The sequence below is a fragment of the Trachypithecus francoisi genome, unplaced genomic scaffold (assembly GCF_009764315.1).
Source record: "Trachypithecus francoisi isolate TF-2019V2 unplaced genomic scaffold, Tfra_2.0 Lachesis_group2, whole genome shotgun sequence".
NCBI classification, from domain to species: Eukaryota; Metazoa; Chordata; class Mammalia; order Primates; family Cercopithecidae; genus Trachypithecus; species Trachypithecus francoisi.
In genome coordinates this window covers 119,807,075-119,832,702 of record NW_022681465.1, presented here as the reverse complement: position 1 = coordinate 119,832,702, position 25,628 = coordinate 119,807,075, and the positions used below count along the sequence as shown (strand labels likewise).

The following is a 25,628-nucleotide window of genomic DNA, read 5'->3' as shown; positions in this document are numbered from 1 at the left end:
TTCCCACCATTGTAAAAGGTCCCCTGGGCTTTGGTGCCATCAGGGTTAAAACAGGATCAGAGTGATCAGGAAAGGCAAGCTCTCCCATACCAGGGGAGGGCTGAAAGGTATACCCAGAAACAAGGCGAGACCAGCCCTCCCATCTCATAGGCCTCTCAGTGTGCTGGCCAAACACACGTAGGCTCAGGAGACAGGGTGGGCTGGGAGCCACCTCCTAACTATATGGCTGTGGGCAGGTCCTTCCACCTCCCTGGGCCTCAATTTCCTCTTTGTAAAGAGGGGACAGCTCCCTCCTGCGGCTGTCTGAGAACTAAAGGTGGTAATGCTTGTATAATGAGAGTTGTCTTGGGCTAAGCAGCTATGTATTTAGTTTCCTATTGTCTTGTGGCTGAGTGGAGGCAAAGGAAACCAAGAAATCCCATTAGTGAAAAAGAAAATTCCAGTGCTGAGCAGGAGAGTGGGTGGCCAGGGCCCAGCTCTGTGATGACTTTCCGGGCTGTAAACACAGAAGCGAAGAGGCTTTGAAGCCTCAAGCCAGTGCCAAAGGCAGGAAGCTCCTGGGTCTAATTCCATCTCAGAGGGGCGTCCGATGAGGTCGTGACTGCATAATTCCAATGGCATTCTGTTACACACACCCCAGAGCGTTTACTGGGTTATCCAGACAACAGATAATTCTAGGAATCAGGGATGGATTAACTGCGTCACCCACTGCCAGGAAACCTGCACTAATTCCTCACCAAGTGTGGGCCTGAGAAATGGGAAGGGGGTTCGTCCAGGGGGCCGGGTGCTGATGTCAGCAACCTCGCCCCCTCCGGTAGGAAGCCGTATCCATTGGTTTCTCTGAACTCTTCAGTTCTCACATCAAATGACCCTGTGATGATTCAGAGGGAAAAAAGCCCACTGGCCTAACAAAGGGATGGCAGAGATGAGCAAATTATTTCTGTTCATCTGTGAACCCAGGAGAACCCCCACGGAACAGAACCAAAATGTTCTCTTCAGCTTTAAAAACAAGGCAATATTCACTTTTGCTCTGACTTTCTAGTCCTTTTAAGAAACAGAAGAGCAACCGATGCCACAGGCTTGGAGACAGAAGCTGGAAGGTTTGGAACTTTCTCTTCTTTTTAAGACCCCTCCCTCTCTCTCTCTTTTTTTTTTTTTTTTTTTTTTTGAGATAGTGTCTTGCTTTGTCACTCAGGCTGGACTGCAGTGGTGCCATCTTGGCTCACTGCAACCTCTGCCTCCCAGGGTCAAGCAATTCTCCTGCCTCAGCCTCCCCAGTAGCTGAGATTACAGGCACCCACCACCACGCCCAGCTAATTTTTGTATTTTTAGTAGAGACAGGGTATCACCATGTTGGCCAGACTGTTCTCAAACTCCTGACCTCAGGTGATCCACCCGCCTCGGCCTCCCAAAGTGCTGGGATTACAGGTGTGATCCACCTGGCCAAAGACCCCTCCCTCTTCTTGTCTGGGGTCCCAGAACGTCCTGGAATGCCCCATCGGGGAAGTATGACTTACACTTCTGTCGTTATAAATCCGGTGAGCTCCGAGAGGAAGAGGAAGAGGATGAAGAGGCAGCAGCAGATGGAGACTGGAAGAAACAACAGAAATGCAAACTGTTAAGGGTGGTGGGCACTGACGAAGGAAGACCAGCCTAGAGGAAAGAGGAATGAGGCCCCAGGACAAGGGTGTGGGGACCTGCCCACAGACCCTCCAAAGCCCCTTCTGACTCGAGCCTCAATATGAAGCAGCCCCACGCCCTGCCTCTGGGGTGCTGTTCTGGCCTCCAGGTGTGAATTAACCTGCCAACATGAGCAAGCCTCCTGGGGTTGGCCCCACTTCCTTCCAGGAGAGCTCTTTAATGCAGAGGCCAGCCGAAGGTAGAGGAACAAATGTGTTCCGTTTGGCTCGAGTGATAACATATTTCACAATTTGGAGTCCACCTTGAACAATCAGCATATTTCACATAAAAGGCCAGCGTTCTGCCTTCTCCAGAAGAACATCTAACCCTTGTTCCCACAGAGGGTCTGAGCCCACGAGTTTGCCACAGGCCCCACCATTCCTTTCTGCCTTTCTGGTTCTGAGGCTGAGGCAGAGTCCGTTGCTGTTTATCACCATCCTCTGTAGTGCCATCCATACTGTGCCCCTGTCCTTAGAAGGAGGAAAATGAGGCTACAGACAGCGGTGCTTCCAGAGAAGAAATAATTCTTTATGGAAATGAAGAATAGCCCAATATGTTTATTATTTCTTTATTTTTGAGACAGGGCCTTGCTCTCTCGCCCAGGCTGGAGTGCAGTGGCGCAATCTTGGCTCACTGCAACTTCCACCTCCTGGGTTTAAGTGATTCTTCTGCCTCAGCCTCCCGAGTAGCTGGGATTACAGGTGCCCGCCACGACACCCAGCTAATTTATTTATTTTTAGTAGAGACGGGGTTTCACCATGTTGGCCACGCTGGTCTTGAACTCCTGTTCTCAAGTGAACCACCTGCCTCAGCCTCCCAAAGTGCTGGGATTACAGGCATGAGCCATCGCACGCGGCCGGTCCAAAATGTTTAAAATGCAGAGAGTGTAGAACAGAATTCTGGGGTTGGCCATGTCAGCTGTTTTTCTCTCATCTGCCTAAGGACACTGGGGCTGGTGGACCCTGGAGTCACTCCTTGGAGGCAGGACATAACAAGTGCCCCAGGGTCCGGCCCTCAACTCCACTCACGAGCCCCATCTCCTGACACTCCCCACAATGTCCAACCACCCAGCCACACCGAGCTACATGCTATTCCCTAAACATGCCTTTCATTTCTGTTCCTTTGCTAGACTCATCATCCCTCCTCCTCCATGGTTATCCTCTCTGCTTGGTGAACTCCTACTCATCCTCCCAGGCCCGACTCAAATGTCCCTTTGGATGGGAAGCTTCCCCCACTCCCAGAGGTGGAGCTGGTCACTCTTTCCTCTGTGTTCCCAGCCTCTCCTTGAACATGTTCCACATTTTATTGGTTATCTGTGGCTGTTTCTCCCACTAGATTCATATCCAGAAAGACAAATACTCTGGAGTTCCAGTGCCTGGCCTGGGGCTGGGAATATGGGAGGCACTAATAGGTATTGTGTATGGCAGAGAGTCAGCTCCCAGGATACAAAATGAGGGCTGAATACGCCCCACCTAAGTTTATCCCAGAGGAGCTTAGTGGGCAAGGGCTCACATCCCAGTACCACGCTCACTGCTCACCTGCTGCATGGCCCTAAGTGAGTTACTTAGCTTCTTTGTGCCTCCACTTCCTTGCCTGTAAATGGCAGCAATGGTAGTGCCTGCCTTATAGGGCTGCTCTGAGGATCTCAGTAATATAAGGATTGAGCTTGAAACAGAGCCCAGCAGGTAACAATTACTTGAGCATCAGCTCATGAGTAGGACTTCCATCAGGGAGATGTGGGAAGGGTTTGGTGACCTGGGGAAAGTGATTTGACACATTGGTTGACCCTCAGTTTCCTGCAAAGACTTCCCCGTTCCTCTTGCTAATTCTGCTGTATTCTCTGCAGCCTGCACCTGGAATGGCAGAGCCAGCATCATGGATGTGACAGCCAGTTATCTCTATTATTTTTCTTACTCCGTATCTATTTATTTATTTTTATTTATTTATTAATTTATTTTTGAGATGGAGTCTTGCTCTGTTGCCCAGGCTGGAGTGCAGTGGCACAATCTTGGCTGATTGCAAGCTCCACCTCCTGGATTCATGCCATTCTCCTGCCTCAGCCTCCCGAGTAGCTGGGACTACAGGCGCCCACCACCTCGCCCGGCTAATTTTTGTATTTTTAGTAGAGATGGGGTTTCACTGTGTTAGCCAGGATGGTCTCGACCTCCTGACCTTGTGATCTGCCCGCCTCGGCCTCCGAAAGTGCTGGGATTACAGGCGTGAGCCACTGCACCCGGCCTGTATCTATTTATGTATATCTATCTGCCCATCTACCTATATCTAAAACAGTCATTGATCGACTGATCAATCTATCTTCAAAGCCAATAGCCATCTTTCTGTCTGTCTTCAAAACAAATAGCCAAAGATCCATTCCGAGGGAAGGGGAAAGAGTGTTCGCTGGGTACCTACTATGTGCCCTGTCATGAGTGCATTAACAGATGTCCTGTCACCTCACACTCCCACCCACCTTAAGGGGGGCGGTGCCCATGTTAAGGGTGTAGAGGCAGAGCGAGACAAGGAGGCTGGCCCAAGGCTTCACTGTGTGGGGGCAGGAGAGGCAGGACTGGAATCCATGTGTTTTAGAGCCAACGCCCTGAGAAAAGGAACCTCAAGAACTTAGGCTCCAAGTGAAAGGCAGGATGTCCCCAGACTGCTCACTGAGTCTCTCCAACCACCCTGAGACATGGGGGATACTAGAATTACTCGCAGTTTCTCCCAAACTTTGAAAAAGTTGTACTGGGGAAGCACTTAAAGGTTTTACTTAAAAAAACAAACAAAAAAAAAGGAGTTATCATCAGCACCATAAGACAGAGTGAGAAACAAACAAAAAATTTTAAAGAAAAAAATAGTTAATGATGCATATTATATATTAAAAAAAAAAATCCAGCTGTATAAAAAAGTGAGTCTGTCTCTCCTGATCTGCAGCCCCCGATTCCCTGTTACAGTTTCGTGTGTCCATCCATGGACATTTAAACATATATATATATATATATATATCCCCCTAAGCGAACAGCAGCGTAATGGGCACACTCTTTTCCACCAAGCTTTGCTCACTCAGCAATCTATTTCGAAACAGGTTCTACATCAGTTTACTGAGTGGCTGTGTTTTCTTTCGTTTTCGAATGGCAGAGGGATTAATTTCAAATTGTCTTCTCCAGCTGCTGAACAAATCCACTGGAAGAGATCGGCTGTCAATCCAAATTTCCTGGCTCCTGTTCTTTCCTTTCTCACCTGCAAACTGAGGCTATTAAACCTCTTGGAAAACTGAGCAGGCAAAACATCCTTGCTTTGGAAGCTTGCAACTTTCTGACCAGGATCATATAGGACCCATATTTCAGAATCTTCTGCACCCTCCTCCCCCAAGCCCTGACAACTCATTGGATGCTGTAATGATGAACAGGCACAAAATAGAGAGTGTTGCTGGGCATGGTGGCTCATGCCTATAATCCCAGCACTTTGGGAGGCTGAGGCGGGTGGATAACTTGAGGTCAGGAGTTTGAGACCAGCCTGGCCAACACGGTGAAAACCCATCTCCACTAAAAATACAAAAATTAGCCAGGTGCGGTGGCAGGCGCCTGTAATCCCAACCACTTGGGAGGCTGAGACATGGGAACCACTTGAATCCGAGAGGTGGAGGTTGCAGTGAGCCATTGCACTTCAGGCTGGGCAACGAGAGCAAAATTCTGTCTCAAAAAAACAAAACGAAAAAAACAGGGAGTGTTCAAAAGTCGGTGCTGACTTGGCTGGGTCCAGGCCTCCTAGCTACTTTCTGTGCTCCATGCCTGGAGACGTGTCCCAGGGTTCTAATTCCATCCACACCAGAGCCAGGGGGATGCGGATGGAAAGGCCTCCTTCTGAGATCTGTGTGCTTTTTCAAGGCTCGGACTGAAGCCTGGTCAGCCCAGCAGGTGGACACAGTAAGTGCCAAGTCTGCTTGGCAGAGATTCAGGTGGTCCAAAGGTCCCAATTACACGCATTCATGGCGTGTGTTACCCTTACCCCAGATAGACGAGGAGGACAGAGACCAGATCTCAATGCCACTGTGGCCTCAGGGATTAGCACAGTGCCTGGCTCAGATAAGGTATAAAATAAATATTTGTTGAACGAATGAATGAAAAACACGACAGAAGGTAAAAACTATTTCAACCAGAAAGGCCTTCTGATACTGAAGGCTTTTCTTGATGAAGGTTTTTCAGTCCATGTTTGGGCAAGACTCTATGGCTCTCCGACTCCAGACTTCTTCTGAAACTGACTCAGGCGTTGGAGAGTAGGAATGTGACCCCAGGAGAAGGCTTGCTGGTAGGAAACCTGGTACAGCCAGCCAAAGGGGGCACTGGACCTGAGACCCAAGGCTCCGAGAGGCCAAGGAATTTGTCCAAGGTCACACAGTCACGTAAGTGGAGGAGGCAAAATTTAAACCCTGAGCTGTGAGTCTCCAATGCCCTGATCTTTCCTTCAGTTATTAATAGCACCTATCGCAAAGTAATGAAATGGTGTGTGTCCGAGTGGCCTGCCCTGCCTGGCCGTGTGCTCCTCAAGGACAAAGATGGAAGCCCGTTCATCAGCACAGTCCCAGGGCTTGGCATGGCGCCTGGCCCAAGGACCTGGTTAATAAATATTTGTGCACTAAATGGTAGCTAAGGGCTGGTTTCCTATGCCTCACGCCTTTCCTCTTGTGTAAGGAAATTTGCTGTCTCCTGTGCTGTGGCTGAAACTGTCTATCAGACTATGTCCCTGGAGGGCCCTTTGGCAGGACCTTGTAAGTTTCAAAACACTCATACTCTTTAACCCAGTAATTCCTCTTCTAGGGAAGTTACCTTACAGAAATAACTGTACAAGGATACAAAAAGATATGGACAAGGATGTCCAACAAACCAGAATGGGGAATGTCTACCCTCAGGGGCTGGCCACAGGCCCCGTAGGTCAGCCAGATAACAGAATGTGACACAGCTGGAAAGAAGAATGTGGTGGCTATTTATCCGCTGGCAGGAAAGGTGCCCAGGATGTATCAGTGGAAGAAAGGCAAGGGAAGAACAGTGTGCAGAGTATGCTCCTTTTTGTGTTTCAATCAGTGATATACGTATATCAAAGCCTAAATAGGCCAGGCGCAATGGCTCTCACCTGTAATCCCAGCACTTTGGGAGGCCAAAGTAGGTGGATCACTTGAGGTCAGGAGTTTGAGACCAGCCTGGCCAACATGGTGAAACCCCGTCTCTACTAAAAATACAAAAATTAGCTTGGCATAGTGGCAGGCGTCTGTAGTCCCAACTACTCGGGGAGGCTGAGGCGCAAGAATTGCTTGAACCCGGGAGGCAGAAGTTGCAGTGAACCGAGATCGTGCCACTGCACTCCAGCCTGGGGGACAAAGCGAGACTCCGTCTCAAAAAAAAAAAAAAAAAAAGCCTAAATATTTTTTTTAAAACTCTAGAAAAATAAATACACACCTGACTGTTAAACATACCAGACAAGGGAGAGACTGCAGAGATGGAGAAGAGGGAAGAGGATGGAGCTATTGGTGGATGGTAGAAATGGGGCAGGAAACCTCATTTGATTTTTTTGGATCAGGTTCATAAACTACCAAGTCTCTTTCCTCTCATGGTCCCCTCCATATCCTTTCCTCGGGGGTCGAGGCACAAAGCTGCACAGCTTCTCGGGCCAGAGGTCCTCATGGGTTGCAGGCTCCAGGAGGACAGTGATAAGAAGGAGAGTCGTCCGTGCGCTGAGGGGTTAGCACGTGCCCTGCACGAGACATGTCCAGGGACACATTTAATCTCCAGATCAGGAAACTGAGGCTCAGAGAGGGGAGTGACTTGCCCAGTCATACTGCTGCTAAATGGGAGGATGAATGTTGCTCTGCCGGAACATGGAGCCTATGTGACATGCATCCTGCCATGCGGCTGTGCTATCCCTTCCTCAGGGCTCTCTAAGGCATCTTGCAGCTTCAACAAGCCCAGCCGGATCCCCAAGGTCCTCCCCCAACTGAGAACGGCCTGAACCAGGAGAAATGGACTCCAGTATGGCTGACTGCCCGGCCCAGGACCCTGCTCAGGCAGCAGGGCTGGGACCGTCAGTGGGGCAGGTCCCTCTCCCACACCAGGCACTGAGGGGCATGTGGGGTGCAAGGAGGCCCACCTGAGTATGAGTCATGGCTCCATATTTTGTGAGCTGTGAAATTTCAACTCACCTCTCTCAGCTCATTTTCTCATTGGGAAAATGAGGCGAAAGCATCTCCTGTTTTCAAGGTGGCTTTGGTGTGTTTTTAAAACTTTTTACTTGTAGAATAATCATAGATGCAAAGGTAGTACAGACAGTTCCCATATGCCCTTCACTGGGCTTCCCCTTATGTTAGCATCTTACATTTGTCAAAATGAAGAAATTAACATTAGTACAGTACCATGAACTCGGCTATGGACTTTATTTGGGCTTCACTAGTTTCCCCACAAACTCCTGATTTCTGTTTCAGGAACTGATCCAGGAGTCCACTTTGCATTTTCATCCTGGGTCCTTAGTCTCTCATCAGTGACAGTTCCTTGTCCTTTGGTGTTTTTCAAGACCTTGCCACTTTGGAAGAGTACTGGTCAAGTATGCTATAGAATGTCCCCTGACCTGGGATTGTGAGTTTTCTCATGATTAGACTGAACTGCGGTTTTTGGGGACGATCCCATGGAGGCAAGATGCCTCCGTGCATCCTGTCAGGGGCTCATGATATGCATGTGGCTTATCACTGGTGATGCCAACCTTCCTCACCTGGTTCCTCACTGGCACTTGCCACATATTTTTCCTTCCCATTCTCTATTCCTTGAAATAGAGTTACTAAGCCCACACTCAAGGAGAGGGGAATTAAACTCTATCACCTGGCTGGGAGAAAAGCTACATACATGTTGAGTATCCCAAATCTGAAAATCCGAAATTCTAAGCGCTCCAAAATTTGAAACATTTTCAGTGCCAACGTGATGCTCAAAGGAAATGCTCACTGGAGCATTTTGGATTTCAGGTTTTTGGGTATAGGATGCTCAACTGATAAGTATAATGCAAATATTCTAAAATCTGAAATCCAAAATCGGAGACACTTGTCCTAAGCATTTTGGATAAGAGATATTCAACCTGTATATTTTGGAAATCTTCTGGAAGGATTTGTCTCTTCTCCCCCATTTATTGATATTAATTAGGACTCACAGAACTCCTTCTTAATTCTCTGGCTTCTAAGCCAATAATGTCATTATTTATTTTATTACTGTCACAGGCTGGCTTTCAAGTTGGCTCCTAGGTCCTGCTGACACCAGGTGCTCCAGGCTCCTCTTTCCTTACCCTGCCTGGCCCTGAAATCAGGCACTTCTCCAAGGAGCCATGGTTCCTTTTATTGAAGAATGGTCTTCAGAACCCCAAATCTGGATGAGATCGTGATTTTTTTTTTTTTAATGGATAAAAACATGCTTTGGTGAAAAACTCAAATTGTTTCTAAGGTATAAAGAGAAAAGTAAATCTCTCTCCTATCCCTAGGCCCAATTCCTCTCCCAGGGGCAGCTATGGGGTTTTTTTTTTTGAGACGGAGTCTCGCTCTTGTCACCCAGGCTGGAGTGCAATGGCGTGGTCTTGGTTCACTGCAACCTCCGCCTCCCTGGTTCAAGCAATTCTCCTGCCTTAGCCTCCTGAGTAGATGGGATTACAGGCATGTGCCACCAAGTCTGGCTAATTTTGTATTTTTAGTAGAGACAGGGTTTCAGCATGTTGGTCAGGCTGGTCTCAAACTCCTGATCTCAATTGATCCACCTGCTTTGGCCTCCCAAAGTGCTGGGATTACAGGCGTGAGCCACCACGCCTGGCCTGGCACCTACTCTTGACAATTTCTTTTGTGTTCTTCCAGATGGTGCCTATACCTTGCAGGGTTACAGTAAGGATAGAGATTAAGTGAAGAAATGTTGGAAGGGCTCCCGTAAGATACTCAGCATTTCTTCCCTCCCTCCTATCTTTCCTTCTTTCCTCCCTGGCTCAGACGGTCTGCATAGAGAGAGCAGGCATGGGCAGTGGAGAGGCGGCAGAGGGCATGGCCAGAGGATGGCTACTCACTAATGGCCCCGGTGTACGTTGGCTGCGTAAGGTCCTTGGGCACCTTCCTGTAGATGTCAAACCTGCGGAAAGCAAATGGAACAGGAGTGAGGTGGGCACAAAGGGTGGGTCTCAAGGCAGCAGGCAGTGATTCTGGCTCATGTGCCACATGGTTCAGCAAACCATGGTTCTTCCCACAGTTTTTCTGCTCTTTCAGGACACCTTCTCCAAGATGCCTGGTGGGAGGCCTCTCTGATGGAATCCCTGCTCCCCACAACACCCTTAGATCACGTCCCCTTGTCATCTCTACTTCATAACATTTTGTTTTTTTAACAGGGTCTCGCTCTGTCACCCAGGATGGAATGCAGTTGTGCAATCTTGGTTCACTGCAACCTCTGCCTCCCGGGTTCAAGTGAGTCTCATGTCTCAGCCTCCCGAGAAGCTGGGACTACGGGCATGCGCCACCATGCCTGGCTAATTTTTGTATTTTTGGTAGAGACAGGGTTTTGCCATGTTGCCCAGGCTGGTCTCAAACTCCCGAGCTCAAGCAATCCGCCCACCTTGGCCTCCCAAAGTGCTGGGATTACAGGCGTGAGCCACCAGATGACCCTCCCAATCATCGGTGGATCTTCCATCAGAGTGTGACTTCCGCAAGGGCAGGCGCCTCGTTAGGTTTTGTCCCCTGCCACGTTCCCAAACCCTAGCACGGGCCTGGTGCATAGTAGGCACTGGATAATTAAGGAGTGAATGGAACCCCTGAGTCGGGGGTGACGCTGACGCTAGAGGAAGCGGAGAAACGCACAGCCCTGCTCGAGTTATGTGACGATGCTGCATTCTTGCTCCACGTCACCTCTCCTCCCCCTCTTCCCTTTCCTGCCTCCTCCTGTTTCCACTCCTGCTGCGCCCCCCTAGCTCCTGCTGTCGGCCTCATGGAGATTTTTCTTAAGAATGCTAAGGCATGAGGTGAACAGAAAGTCCTGCCAGGAGCCCACAGTCTCAGCATCAGCTCGTGATGGCTCTGGTTCCTGTCTTGTGTGGTTTCTGTCCCTCCCAGAAGCAGACAGATAGCTTTCTTTCCTATGGATCCCACCAGAGCTCAGGGAAATCGTGTGGTGTGGTGGGAGAATTCAGGGTTTTGGAATCAGACAGACACGGGTTTAATTCTGGCTCTGCTTTAACAGCAGCTATTTAAGAGTTAAGACCCTGGAATCAGACTACCCTGGTTCAAATCTCGGCTGGTCCTCTTGTTCACCGTGTGACCTTCAGCAAACGACTTCACCTCTCTGAGCCTAAGTTTCCCCCTTTGTAAATATGGGACCATTCATTACCACTAGACCCTGCGAGGCCACAGACAGGAGTGAGGGAAAGAAGAGTCTGTAAAGGATGTGACGCAGAGAGCTCGCAGGGGAGGCTCCCCATGCACTTGGCTTCCTTTCCTTCACTTGAACCTGTGCGGCAGTCAGTTCTCCCACAGCAGAGTTTGATCGACAGAACCCTCCTCAGTCCACATGGCATTCTCAGCGCTCAGACAGAACTTGACTTGCTGGAGAGGCCAGGGGCTCCAGCCCTCCGGGGTGACAAGCTGGTGTGTGGTTCCTCTTTGGTGATTAGGAAACAAGAGTGTGCCTGGCTAAACCCGACGCAATGCCTTGGAAACCTTGCGTAAGGGCTGATGCTTGAATCAGTGTGCTCACCCTAATTACACGTGAAACAAGCTCAGTTTCCTAAGACCTCAGGGGAGAAAAATTCCTGCGGGCTGCCCATTTAAAAGATACCACTTTCTCTGCCGCCTGCTTAGCTCCCAGTCACCTGTGCTTGGGGCCCTGAGGGTACCAGAAGCTGGGGCTGGGGTGTGGTCGGGAGGTCGGGGGTCTCTGCAACTCACCTGTCCATACTTACTCACATCCCTTAGTCAGAAAGTGTGGGCCACTTTAACACAGAGTTGTGTGAGAGGTAAGAGTATGGGCTGTGGAATCAGGTGCCTGGGCTCAACCATGACCACTACTGTGCCACCCTGGGTCCGTCACTCAAACTCTGTGCCTCAGTTTCTTTGTCTATAAAGTGGGGGCAACAACTGTAACTATCTCACAGCATGGTGGTGAGGCTCGAATGACTGCGCACATATAATGTACTGAGGCGGAGCCTGGCACCCAGAAATGCCATGTGGATATTTGTGGTTACTATTATTATTAACGCTTGTTTGACTAACATTTACACAGCGCCTACTACGCACCCCCTCTTTTAGGCCCTCAGGCAAGGAGATAAAAATCAACCCTTGGCCCAGTCAGTTTGTAGGTTAGCAGTAGAGGCAAAGAAACAGAAGGAGAAGGTAGTGGCATCCTCATCACGAGGTGGTGGATTAACTCAGGAGGGGTACCTGACTTGGCCTGGGGTCCTCAGTGAAGCTTCCTACAGGGGTGATGTGTGCACAGAGCAGGAGGAGGAGGTGGGTGGAGGGAAAGAGCAGCCTAGGCAAGGAGAGGAGCAGAAGCAAAGACACAGTAGGACCGAACCCAGGAAGCTGGGCACCGTCCTCTCTCCTGCATGGGGCATGGCCTGGCGTGGAGGGAGAGGAGGATGGAAAGCTGGGGCGCGGCTGGAGGAGAGGGTCCTGAGGGCCAGGCTGTGGCTAGGGAGTCTCACACCAAGTGTCGATGGGAGCCGGTGGGCGGTCTACTGTGGGAGACTATGAGAGGTCAGCAAATTTGGGAGGTGGGGGTGGGGAGAGGGAATGGAGAGAAAAGAACCCAGCGGGTGGCCATCACTGAGCCCCAGCTGATGCCTGCCAGGCAGACATGCAGGCTCAGGAGGACAGATCTACTGATTTTCCAAGAGAAGCCAAAAATAAGGGAATTTGACGTGGAAGTTCACCATTCTCAAACGGTGGGCCAACATTCTACAGGACAAATGAAACGTGTCTGCAGATGACATGAGGCCCGGGGCCTAGGTGGTGACCATTTGAGCAGAGAGGCCCTGCAGAGCTAGAGAAGGATGTGGTCCGCTTCGTGTCATAGGAAGGCCAGCCTGGGCCAGTGGGGAGGGCACGTGGGTTCTCCTAAGAAGACTGGAGAAATGAGTAGCAAGTAGCCAGGCAGTGGGGAAGGGCTGCAGCGGGAGGGTTCTCGTCCTCACTCCACCCCAACTTGGTCTTGGACCTGCAGGAAATCCCTGGCCCTTGCTGGGCCTCAGCTTCTCTGAGTATTAAATGAGGGGGTACACAGGGGATCTAAAAGTTCCCATACAGATTAAAGCTGAATTGACAGCAGTGCCCTGGGACTCGATATCCCAAGTGGCTAACAACCAGCTTTTGTCCAGGTCACCATCAGGGGCCAACAAGCAGAAACTGGGCCTCGCGATTTAAAAAATACAGAAACTGCTGTGCACAATGGCTCATGCCTGTGATCCCAGCACTTTGGGAGGCTGAGGTGGGAGGACTGCTTGAGAATACGAGTTTGAGACCAGCCTGGGCAGCATAGAGAGACCTCATCTCCACAAAAAAATGAACAAAATTAGCTGGGCATGCTGGTGTGCGCCTGTAGTCCCAGCTACTCGGGAGGCTGAGGTGGGAGGATCACTTGAGCCTGGGAGGTTGAGGCTGCAGTGAGCTGAGATGGTGCCATTGTACTCCAGCCTGGGTGACACAGTGAGACTCTATCTCAAAACACACATAAAATAAAAATTAAAAAATAAAAAATATAAGAACCATTGTTTCAAAACTGGAAGTCAGAGGCTGCTCTGGGTGAGGAGGCAGCGGTGGCTCAGGGCAGGGTGTCTAAGCTCAGTCAGGGTGAGGAAGAGATAGGAGATTGTTACATACAGAGAGACTGGTCAAACATGTACATGTACAAGGATAGTGGGGCCAGGTGCCTCACTGTCAGGGAAGGGGGGTGAAAACATGGTATTAGAGTGGTAATGAAAATATCAGTATGAGTTAATCATTTTCAAGATACCCAAATACTGAAATATGCACATGCATATATACATATCACATATACATACATTTCCTCACTCTTTCCATAGAGAAGATCCAGCAACAGCAACAGCCCAATAGCAGTGAGTGTAATGAGCACCCAAATCTTGGCTTCTAATCACTATTCTCTACTTAAGGAGTCAGAGCTCCTTGGAATGGCTGATTCTAGGCTGGGCAGGAAAAATACAAGATGGGCCTGGAGCACCTTCTTATGTCAGAAACCAAGAAAGTGTTCAAAGAATGAAAAGGACTGTCAAAAGGACAAGAAGAGGCCAGACACAGTCAATGGCTCATGCTTATAATTCCAGCAGTTTGGGAGGTCCAGGCAGGGGGATCGCTTGAGGGCAGGAGTTCAAGAAAAGCCTGGGCAACATAACAAGACCTCATCTCTACAAACAACAACAACAAAGACTACAACAACAAAAGTTGGGCGTGGTGGTGGCACCTCTATCCTAGCTTGTCAAGAGGCTGAGGTGGGAGGACCACTTGAATCTAGGAGTTTAATGCTATGGTGAGCACTGCACTCCAGCCTGGGCTACAGGGTGAGGCCCTCGAGGGGGTTCCCACTGGCCAAAGAATAGACAATGTGAGCATCAAAATAAATAACAATCATCACAGATTATAAGCCATTGGATAAAACAGAAAGGCAGGAATCTACATAGATAGAAATAAAGAAATGAACAAATCAAAAGTTTGATAAAGAATAGGATATTGACATACCTTCAAAGCACTTCCCCAGAAAATGCTTATTAATTACCAAATGGAAAGAGTGACTGTGCAGTAGAGAAATTCAGCAGACATCATCTTTTTGGTGGGGGCTGGAGGGACAGAGTCTCACTGTCACCCAGGCTGGAGTGCAGTGATGTGATGACACACTGCAGCCTCAATCTCCCAAGGCTCAGGCGATCCTCCCACCTCAGCCTCCCGAGTAGCTGGGACTACAGGGATGCGCCACCATGCCTGGCTAATTTTTTGATTTTTTTGTAGAGATGGGGTTTTGCAATGTTGCCCAGGCTGGTCTTCAACTACAGGGCGCAAGCGATCTGCCCGCCTCGGCCTCCCAAAGTATTGGGATTACAGACATGAGCCACTGTGCCTGGCCCAGGCATCATCTGAACCAGGTGAACACAGTGGACACCGGAAGCATGGAGACACATCAGCACCCCGTGCCTCCTGATATGCCACACTGAGGAGGACACAGCACCACTTCTGGGGAATCCTGCCTAAAAGGTACAGCTTCAATCTAATAATGAGAAAACATCAACCAAATCCAAAGTGAGGGGCAGTCTGCAAAACAAAACAAAACAAAACAAAAACTGGCTGGCATTTGCCAAGAGCATTCAGGTCAGAAAGCACAAGAAAAGCTGGGGGAACTGTCACAGATGGAAGGAGACTAAAGAGACATGACAACTAAATCTGATGAGATCCTGGATCAGAAAAAGGCGATCAGTGGGACACCTGAAGAAAGTTGAGTACGAACTGCAGACTGGCCGGTGACACTGTCTAATGGATTTTCCTGCTCTTGATCATGGCATTGTGATTATGTAAGATGTTAACATTTGGGGACGCTTGGGTAAAGGGCATACAGGAACTCTGTACTATTTTTGCAGTTTGGGGGAAAAGTCTGAAATTATTTCAGAACAAAAAGCTAAAAAAGTATTTCAAATGGAAATTTAGAAAATCATCAAAGACAGAGGTATCACTTATTCACACTTAGAGCATGCCTTTAATCCCGGTTACTCGGGAGGCTGAGGTGGGAGGATCACTTGAGACCAGGAGATTGAGGCTACAGTGGGCTATGACCATTCCACTGTACTCCAGCCTGAGCAACAGAGTGAGACTACCATCTCTAAGAGTAACCGTCATCATCCTCATCATCACCATCCCACTTAGCCTGTTGTCTTCACACCTGGGTGGTCCTTGTAGGCATCTGAATTTGAGGTGCTGGTTTAACAAATGATTGCTGACTCCTAGGTATCAGGCAGAGTAAGTCTCTGCTGGGCATGGGGACAGGGGTAGGGAGGCAGGCTGGGTGATGATGAAGCTCTAAGAGGGAGGTGAGATTTGGACCAAAACTACAGAAGGCAATCAAAGGAAAGAGTAAATGATGCTTAACCATAATCACTCCATTCTATGCTGGGCACATTGACAAACATATTTGCATTTATTTCTCACAAAAACCCTGGAAAATACTTATATCTCATTTTTCCAGGGAGAAAACGGAAGCTCACAGTCACCAAGCCAGTGAGTGACAGAGCTAGGATTCAAACCCAAGTCTGAGTACACAGGGCATGGTCCTTCCACTGCCTGTACCCTGGGAGTCACCAGTTTAGAGCGCACTTTTCGGTAAATTAGATGAAGGTCTCAAGGTTTTGTTCATCTGCTTTTTCAAAGATGCTGCCCCAGAGCAGATGTGAGTCACCTGGAAGACAGGGACCAGTTCGAAATTTGTTAATTCATTCACCAGCCATGTGCTAAGCACCTGGTATATCAGGCAGTGTTCTAGAGAGTGGGGAAATGGAAGTGATCAAGGCAGACACCACCCCATGAAGCTGCCAATCTAGCAAAGCTCCTGGCTCCTTGGGACTGGCCACCTCAACACTACGTACTATGATGCTGACTCCATTCCCACGCCACAGAGCCACGCTGAGCAGCAGTGGTGGGGTAAAGGGAGAGCTCAAAAAGACCCTGGTTTCAGAACTGACCACAAGCCAAGTGAGTCAGCATGAATGTCACTAAGAAAATGGGTTATCAGGAGGCTGGTGAGAACCCCAGGCATGTGACAGACCAGGAAGTGAGCCGTCCTCCCTGACTGATATTAGTCAGTCCCTCGCTGCGGTGATGTGACCAGTTGTGGCCAGCTCTCCGTCAAGAGAATGTGGAGGGAAGGGTGAAGAGAATGGAGGAGGGAAAGGGATGCTTACAGCAAACCTACTATGTACTACGGTCACAGGGGCCTTTGACCAGCATGTTCACATCTAATTGTCTTGACTGACTTGCAAATGAGGGATTACTGTTCCATTTTACAGATGAGGCTCAGAGAGGTTGGAGACTTGGCTAGGCTCACACACCTATGAAGTGCCATGGCAGAGATCTGAATCTGGATCTAATTTATGGTCCTGGTCAGTGTGGGGACAAATCAGGCCCATTTGGGTGGAAAATATTTGGAAGAAAAAGAATGGGACTGCTTAGCCTCAAACACAGAAAGCTAAAGGATGGACGATAATAAATATTTATTATTGAAGAAACACTCCCTCCCGGCCCTCCCTGGCCACTGGAGTGTGTGAGTTCTCAAGGGCAGGTCCCGGATCTTTCCTCTCCTGCCCTCCTCTCTGCCCAGCCTAGGCCCTTGGGGAACTGAGTCCACGAATGGATCTGTACAAGCATAAGGCCCACTGGTTGGCCTTAAACATGAGACTAAGATAAGATGGGCGGTGGTGAAGCTGGGCGATGAGTACACAGTGGTCCCTGTACTGTTTTCTCTACTTTTGTGGATACTTAGACAGTTTTGCTTTTTTTTTTTTTCTTTTTTGAGACGGAGTTTCGCTCTTATTGCCCAGGCTGGAATGCAATGGCGTGATCTTAGCTCACTGCAACTTCCACCTCCCAGGTTCAAGCGATTCTTCTGCCTCAGCCTCCCGAGTAGCTGGGATTACAGGCACGTGCCACCACGCCTGGCTAATTTTGTATTTTTAGTAGAGATGAAGGTTTCTCCATGTTGGTCAGGCTGGTCTCCAACTCCCAACCTCAGGTGATCTGCCTGTCTCGGCCTCCCAAAGTGCTGGGATTACAGGTGTGAGTCACTGCATCGAGCCACATTTTTGCTTTTTAAAAAGGAAAATGGGTCAAACTTAAAGCAAGGGAGGAACCAACTGGACTTAAGAAAAACTAACCTGGATGCCAGGGGTCAAGGGAATGGGAGTGGGAACTGGGGTTAGCTGGGCACGTGGATTATCCCCTGCTGGGACAGGACCCAGAGACTCCACAGGGCCCCCTGCCCTCAATGGTCCTCATGGTCAGCTCTCGCAGGAACTCTGAGATCACTGTGTCCAACCCGTTCACTTTACAGAAGAGAAAACCAAAGCCTCAAGAAGAGGTGTGCCTTGCTCAGTTGAAAGTACAATTAAACTCAAGAGTACCAAAAACAAAAACAAAGCCAGGTGTGGTGCTCACACTGTCATCCCAGTCTGAGAGGCTGAAGTGGGTGGATCACTTGAGGTCAGGAGTTTGACATCAGCCTGGCAACATGATGAAACCCTGTCTCTACAAAAAAATACAAAAATTATTTGGGTGTGGTGGTGGTTGCCTGTAGTCCCAGCTACTCAGGAGGCTGAGGTGGGAGGATTGCTTGAGCCCAGGGAGGTCGAGGCTGCAGTGAGCTGAGATCATGCCTCTGCACTCCAGCCTGGGTGAGAGTAAGACCCTGTCTCAAGAATAAGTAAATAAAATAATAATTTTTAAAAATAAAAACAAGCCCCAGGGCGGGCAGATTACCTGAGATCAGGAGATCGAGACCATCCTGGCCAACATGCCAAAACCCTGTCTCTACTAAAAATACAAAAATTAGTCAGGCATGGTGGCAGGTGCCTGTAATCCCAGCTACTGGGGAGGCTGAGGCAGGAAAATTGCTTGAATCTGGGAGGGGGAGGTTGCAGTGAGCCAAAATCGCGGCACTGCAATACTCCAGCCTGGGAGATAGAGCAAGACTCTGCCTCGGATATATAAATAAATAAATAATAAAGTAAATAAATAAAAACAAGCCAATAAAAAGCTTTCCCATCAATCCTTGATAGTGCTTATGTCAGGAGAGGTTTTGCCTCTCAGGGAACATTTGTCTTTTGGACCATCGCTGGGTATGGGGGTGCTACTGGCATCTCATGGGTAGAGGCCAGGGGTGCTGCTAAACATTCCATGGCACACAAGAAGGTCCCCCCACAACAAAGAATGACCAGCCCCAAGTGTCAAGAGGGTTGAGGTTGGGAAGCTCTGTTGTGTGCGGAATAAAACTTCCCATATGGAAACGCATTTTCCCATTGATCCCATGCTCTCTCTGAGGGGCCTCCAGCTGCTCCTGCCCCGGATGGGCGATGTCACGGCCACGGCCTTAATGGCCTCCATGGAGACCAGCAATCTGGAGTTAGGCAGTGCTTCCCTCTCCCTTTTTGCTCTGTGCCTGAGAAGGCAGTGCTCACTTGGAAAAAAAACAATGCAAAGGAACCCACAAGGAAAAGATGAAGTCCATCTGAATTTACTTTGTGACTTACTATAAAGGTGTGGTAAGTACAAGTGTCACTATGTTAATCAAAAAGGTGCCAAATCCATGTCTCTAGCTTCCTCGCGCCTTAGGATGCAGCAAGTTCCATGAGAATGTATGGGAAGGTCAGTGCTAAAAGTCAATGAGAACATAGGATTTCCTTAACAGAAATCCACTTTCCGGGCCACATCTAGCCTACAGAGTGAGGAATGGCTGCAGAGCCCAACCCCGAATAAACACGTCTTCCCCTGCTCCCAAGCAAGGAAACTGCCGCTGGAAATGTCTGACTAATGGATTTCATCTGTAATTTCTTTTCATAGCAGAATGCCTCAGCTTTGCTATTTTAACTTTTGCTGCTTGGGACCTTAGTTCTCCCGTTCTTGCAGACGAATCTCGGATCACTCTGTGGTTCGCCATATGTGGGCGGCTAACGGGCAGGCACTTGTGATGTCACTGTTTCCAAGGCTTAATGAAATTAGATGCCATTTAGGAGCAAGTCATTGGAAGTGGTGGGTCATTTGTCCCAAAAATAGCCATCAAGGCTTTTAGTTGAAACTCTGGCTCGTCAGCCCTGGACACCAGCCTGTCGGAGTCCTCGGTGCCGAGTGCCAGGGAGGCGAAAAACTCACTCATTTGTCCACCTACTCATTCCCTCCACCTTACTGAGAACCACTGGCCCGGGGGCTCTACTAGGATACGTGTGTGCCTGCAGATGTGTGTGCATGCATATATGTGTGTTGGGGGGCACGAAGGCAAATGAACACACTAGAGCCAAGTGGAGGCAGGCGGGAGGGTGCCCTAGAATCATTCTCATCGCCTCCCTCAAATCCTGACCTTGACATTCATAGTACTAAGATGAGTTCACACCACTCTCTCCCTCTGTCCAAAGGAGAAAAGGTCCAGCTCTGTCTCTAGCCCAGATGGAGAAGCTTTGAGGGAGGAATAATAATAACAATAATAATAAATAATAATAATAACAATCACAGCTATGACTGCTGCTACCCTCATCGCGAGGGCTTACTGCGCACAAGGCCTCAGGCTTACACTTTGTGTTCAGTATCTCAGATCACTTTCATAACCCTGTGTGGCAGACAGTAGCATTCTCTCTGTTTGACTTGCCCAAGATGCAGGGCCAAGACTTGAACTGGCACAGTCTGCCAGTAGAACAGTTCTTCTCACCCCTGGGCCACATGCCTGCCTAGAAGAGGGAGACAGGCTGGCAGGTGAAGGAGTGAAGGCCTGGATTTATGAGAGATCTAGGTGACGACTCCTGGTCTACAGAGCACATAATGCTGATGTCACCAACACATATAAGGTTTTCTCCCTGCAGCTCTCTCCCCAGACCTTGGTGCCCACGGCATGGCCTCCCAGCCCCAGCAGCCTCCACTTCTACCCCAGTCATCTCCACATGTGACCTCTCCCATCTGTGATAACCCTCTCTGACCACAAAGTCTTGGCCTTTCCCCTCCTCTCCTTCCCACAAAGACCAAGTCTGGACAGAGAGGAAGAGGAGTAAATCTGACAGCTTGGCTTCCAGAAAGCCAGACAAACCACACTCCCCATCCCAAGGCAGCTCCCCGATCTCCACAGGCTCTGGGGACTATACCTGGCCCAGCCCCAGGGTGGCTGCAGGATCTTCCACCCTTGCTGGGCTGGGTCAGATGTGTCTTTGAATCTCCTGTGGGTCATGCAGGGCCTGGCCCATTAACAGCATTCAGTGAACTCCAAGTGAAAATATAAAATGACGTCTGCACAAGGCTATTCGCCACAGCACCAGCTGTAACAGCAAATGACTGGAGACCATCCAAACATCCAGCCAAAGGGGACACTACAGATCACCCATAAGGCAGAGGGTGATACAACTGTATGGGAGAATGACACTGTCATGGGGAATCTCCAGGATACAGTAAGAGGAAAAGGCTAGGGCAGAATACTGCATTCTGTTACATTTTATGTGTGTGTCCCTGTGACAGGGGGGTGGGGTGTAGTGATAAAAATGAATGTACGGTCTTGCTTATATCTTCAAAAAGAAGCAACAGAAGGGAAACCAAAAGTTTATATGAATGGTTACTTCTATTCTTCTTAGGAGATGTATAAAAATATTAAATATGGCTGGGTGCGGTGGCTCACACCTATAATCCCAGCACTTTGGGAGGCTCGGGCGGGCGGATCACGAGGTCAGGAGTTCGAGACGAGCCTGACCAACATGGAGAAATCCTGTCTATACTAAAAATACAAAATTAGCTGGACATTGTGGCGCATGTCTGTAATCCCAAGTACTCGGGAGGCTGAGGCAGGAGAATCACTTGAACCCAGGAGGTGGAGGTTGCGGTGAGCCAAGATCATGCCATTGTACTCCAGCCTGGGCAACAAGAGCAAAACTTTGTCTAAAAAAAAAAAAAATATATATATATATATATATATATATAAATTTGAGAAAAAAGTACAAGACCCATATACTGAAAATACTGCTGAGGGAAATTAAAGACATGAAAGCAAAAGTAAATGTGGAAATATAGACATTAGTGGGTCAGAAGATTCAACATTGTAAAGATGGCATTTCTTCCCAAATTTATCCATAGATCAACTCAATTCCAATCAAAATCCCAGCAGGTATTTTTGTAGAAATTGACAAGCTGGTTCTAAGACTCATATGGAAATACAAAGGACTTAGAATAGCCAAAGCAACTGTGAAAAAGAACAAAATCGGATCTGATGTCAGACTTACTATAAACCTTCCAGAGGAAATCATAAGGGAAAATCTTTGTAAGCTTAGGTTAGGCAAAGATTTTTCTTTTTAGATGAGACACCAAAAAGTTTAATTAATAAAAGAAAAATGATAAATTAGGCTTCATTAAATTTTTTTTTTTTTTTGAGACAGAGTTTCACTCTTGTCGCCCAGACTGGAGTGCAGTGGCATGATTTTGGTTCATGGCAACCTCTGCCTCCCGGGTTCAAGCAATTCTCCTGCCTCAGCCTCCCAAGTATCTGGGATTACAGGTATGCGCCACCATGCCCGGCTAATTTTATATTTTTAGTAGAGATGGGGTTTTGCCATGTTGGCCAGGCTAGTCTTGAACTCCTGACCTAGTGATCCACCCGCCTCGGTCTCCCAAAGTGCTGGGATTACAGGCGTGAGCCACTACACCCGGCCCCAGCAATTTCTTAAAACTTATACATACAGGCCGGGCGCTGTGGCTCAAGCCTGTAATCCCAGCACTTTGGGAGGCCGAGATGGGCGGATCACGAGGTCAGGAGATCGAGACCATCCTGGCTAATACGGTGAAACCCCGTCTCTACTAAAAAATACAAAAAACTAGCCGGGCGAGGTGGTGGGCGCCTGTAGTCCCAGCTACTCTGGAGGCTGAGGCAGGAGAATGGCGTAAACCCGGGAGGCGGAGCTTGCAGTGAGCTGAGATCCGGCCACCGCACTCCAGCCTGGGCGACAGAGCGAGACTCCGTCTCAAAAAAAAAAAAAAAAAAAAAAAACTTAAACATACATTCACCATATGATCAAGCCATTCCGCTCTAGGCTTTTGCTCAAGAGAAATGAAAGCATCTGCCCATACAAAGACTGTATATGAAAAGTCATGGAAGCTTGATTTATAAGAGCCACAAGATAGAAACAACCCAAACGTCCATCAACAGACAAATGGATGAACAAGGTGTGGCATATTCATAAAATAGAATATTACTCAGCAACAAAAAGCAGTGCAGCATTGATACATGCAATGACATGGATGATTCTCAAAATAATGATGCTGAATGGCAGGCAAACTAGGGTACATATGGTATGGTTCTGTCTATAGAAAATGCTAGAAAATGCCAACTAATCTAGAGTGACAGCAGATCATCAGCTGCTCAGGGAGAGCGGAAAGGACAGGGAGGAGCAAGCTTTGGGGTGTGGTGTAGATATCCACTATCCTGGCTGTGATAATGGTTTCACGGATGTATACATATGTCATATTTTTCACATTGTACACTTCAGACGTGACATTTATTGTAAGTCAATTATACCTCAATAAAGCTGTCTGAATAAAACATTTTAACAGCCATAATTAAAATACATCCCATACATTAAGTGATCCATGAGTTCATAAGGATACTTCCTAAAAACAAGTAACGAGCTTTGTTGGACACCTTTAAGATCCTACACCACCAACTCATTATTCTGAAAATTGGTAAATAAAAAGAACGCACTTACTCTGACTTTTTTTCTTGGTATAAAATGTATTTCTAGATAGCCAAATAGTTGATGAGGGCAAAGTTCTGTTTTATACAATAACTTCAAAGAATGTATGCAGAAAGACTAAGAGAATTAGAAAAATCCTCTTTGTGCGTCCCCTGATGAAGTCCTGGATCTAGACAATAACCAGCAATGACAGGAAACTTCCTAACAGATAGACCAGGCTGCCCCTGCCTGAACGCAGTGATCCATCTGAGCATCTCCAAGAGACGAAAGCCAGTTGTTCTGTACCTCTCAGTGTGACATAATACAAAGCACACAGCAGCACCCAGGAACGCTTCTTGCCAAGGGAACTGACCCTGAGTCTAATCAAGGTTCCAGATCTAACCACCAGTTTACAAAAAATACCAGGAACAGGTTACATGATTCAATAAGCCCAATCCATAATGTGGGCATTCTATAGAATAAATGACCTAGTTTCTTCAATAAATAAAGGATGTGACCAGGCGTGGTGGCTCATGCCTGTTATCCCAAGACAGGAGAATCGCTTGAGCACAGGAGTTCCCTGGGCAACATAGCGAGATCCCATCTCCACAAAATATTTAAAAATTAGTCAGGTGTGGTAGCTCATGACTGTAATCTGTTACTCAGGAGGCTGAGATGGGAGGGTCACTTGAGCACAGGAGTTTGAGGCTTTAGTGAGCCATGATTGCACCACTGCACTCCAGCCTGGGCAACAGGATGAGATCCTGTCTCAATAAAATCCATAGGCAATAGGTAGACCTTGTTGGATTCTGATTCCCTTTAACCCTAACCACTTACTTTCATTTTCCCAGCCTCCTTTGTGGCCTGGGGTGGCCATATAACATTGCTCTGACTGATGATAATAAGCAGAAGCCTGCTGGGGGTAGAGTGCTTTTGCTTTTATTAATCAAAGTGTCACACATCACTGGCACTAACACTTCTACCCCAACCCCATCTTCCTGTCTTGGGTGCAGACATAACATCTGGAGCTGGGGGAGCTCCTCTGAGACCCTAAGGGAAAAGTGCAGCTGAGAGCAGAGATAAAAACTCCCGTATCCTTGAGATGCTGAGCCAACACCAGCAGCAAGCTACCTCCAGTCTTCTTGTGACACGAGAAAAAAAAAATGAAAACAAAAAAACTCTTATTTAAACCTCTTCTAGTCCAGTTTTCTGTTACTTCAGCTAAAAAAGCACTCCTTACAGATAGCATGTAAAAGAAAAAGCAGAGGAGGTATGGAAAGGCCTTGACTTGCTGCCACTCATCAGCTGGAGAACTTGAATGAATTATCGTTCTACCTGGAAGGTTCTGTCCTTGCATCTCTGTACGGCTTGCTCCCTCACTTAAGTCTGTTTTCAAATGTCATCTCCTCGGGGGAGCCTGTGCTTACTCTGCCCTCTTTTTTTTAATATTTTTTATTTTTTGAGACAGGGTCTCACTCTGTTGCTCAGGCTGGAGTGCAATGGCACGACCAAGGCTCACTGCTGCCTCGACCTCCCTAGGCTCAGGTGATCCTCCCACCTTGGTCTTTCAAGTAGCTAGGACAAGCGCACACCACTGCACCTGGCTAGTTTTTGTATGTTTTGTAGAGACGGGGTTTTGCCATGTTGCCCTGGCTGGTCTCAAGCTTCTGGGCTCAAACAATCTGCCTGCCTCAGCCTCCCAATGTTGGGATTACAGGCGTGAGCCACCACGTGAAGCCTCTGCCCTCTTCTTTCTTCACAGCACTTAAAATCACTCCCTGACATTGAGTTATGTGTATCTGCTCCCTGCCTGACTCCATCAGAATATAAGTCACCAGAGTGCTGGAACCCCATCTGTCTCTATCACCAGGGCCTAGAAGAGTGCCTGGCATAGAGTAGGTTCAAAAGAAACACTTGTGCAATGGATGAAGAAGGCAACATTTCTCAAAGTGTGGTCCAAGGACGACTGCCTCAGAATCTGTGGGAAGCTGGTTCCATTTACAGATTCCAGCCAGGTGAGGTGGCTCACACCTGTAATCCCAGCACTTTGGGAGGCCGAGGCGGGCGGATCACCTGACATCAGGAATTTGAGACCAGCCTGGCCAACATGGTGAAACCCTGTCTCCACTAAAAATACAAAAAAAGTGCCAGCTGTGGTGGCATGTGCCTGTAATTCCAGCTACTTGGGAGGCTGAGGCAGGAGAATTGCTTGGACCCAGGAGGCAGAGGTTGCAGTGAGTGAGCCAATATCATGCCACTGTACTCCAGCCTGAGGGACAGAGCGAGACTCCATCTCGAAAAAAAAAAAAAAAAAAAAAATGCAGATTCCAGGGCCCCACTGTAGAATGAACTGAACTGGTATGGGGTGCGGCAGGCAGGGCAGGAATCTGCTTTGCTGAAAAGCACAGTTCTGAAGACGCCCATGCATGCTAGAATTCCTAAGGTGTAAGGCATGTGTTTATTTCTAACTTCAAGCAGATTTCCTAAGACTTTCAGCCTGCACCCAC

At 48.3% G+C, this 25,628-nt stretch overlaps 1 protein-coding gene across 1 annotated transcript in view; it reads right to left on the bottom strand.

Annotated features, from left to right (window-relative positions):
• ERGIC1 (endoplasmic reticulum-golgi intermediate compartment 1) overlaps positions 1–25,628 on the bottom strand; it is a 118,908-nt gene that overhangs the window by 52,444 nt on the left and 40,836 nt on the right. Inside the window, exons 2-3 of the mRNA XM_033180310.1 lie at positions 9,748–9,809; positions 1,518–1,590 (exon numbers count right to left, since the gene is read on the bottom strand). Coding sequence (XP_033036201.1) covers positions 1,518–1,590; positions 9,748–9,809 — 135 coding nt within the window. The remainder of the gene's footprint in view (positions 1–1,517; positions 1,591–9,747; positions 9,810–25,628) is intronic.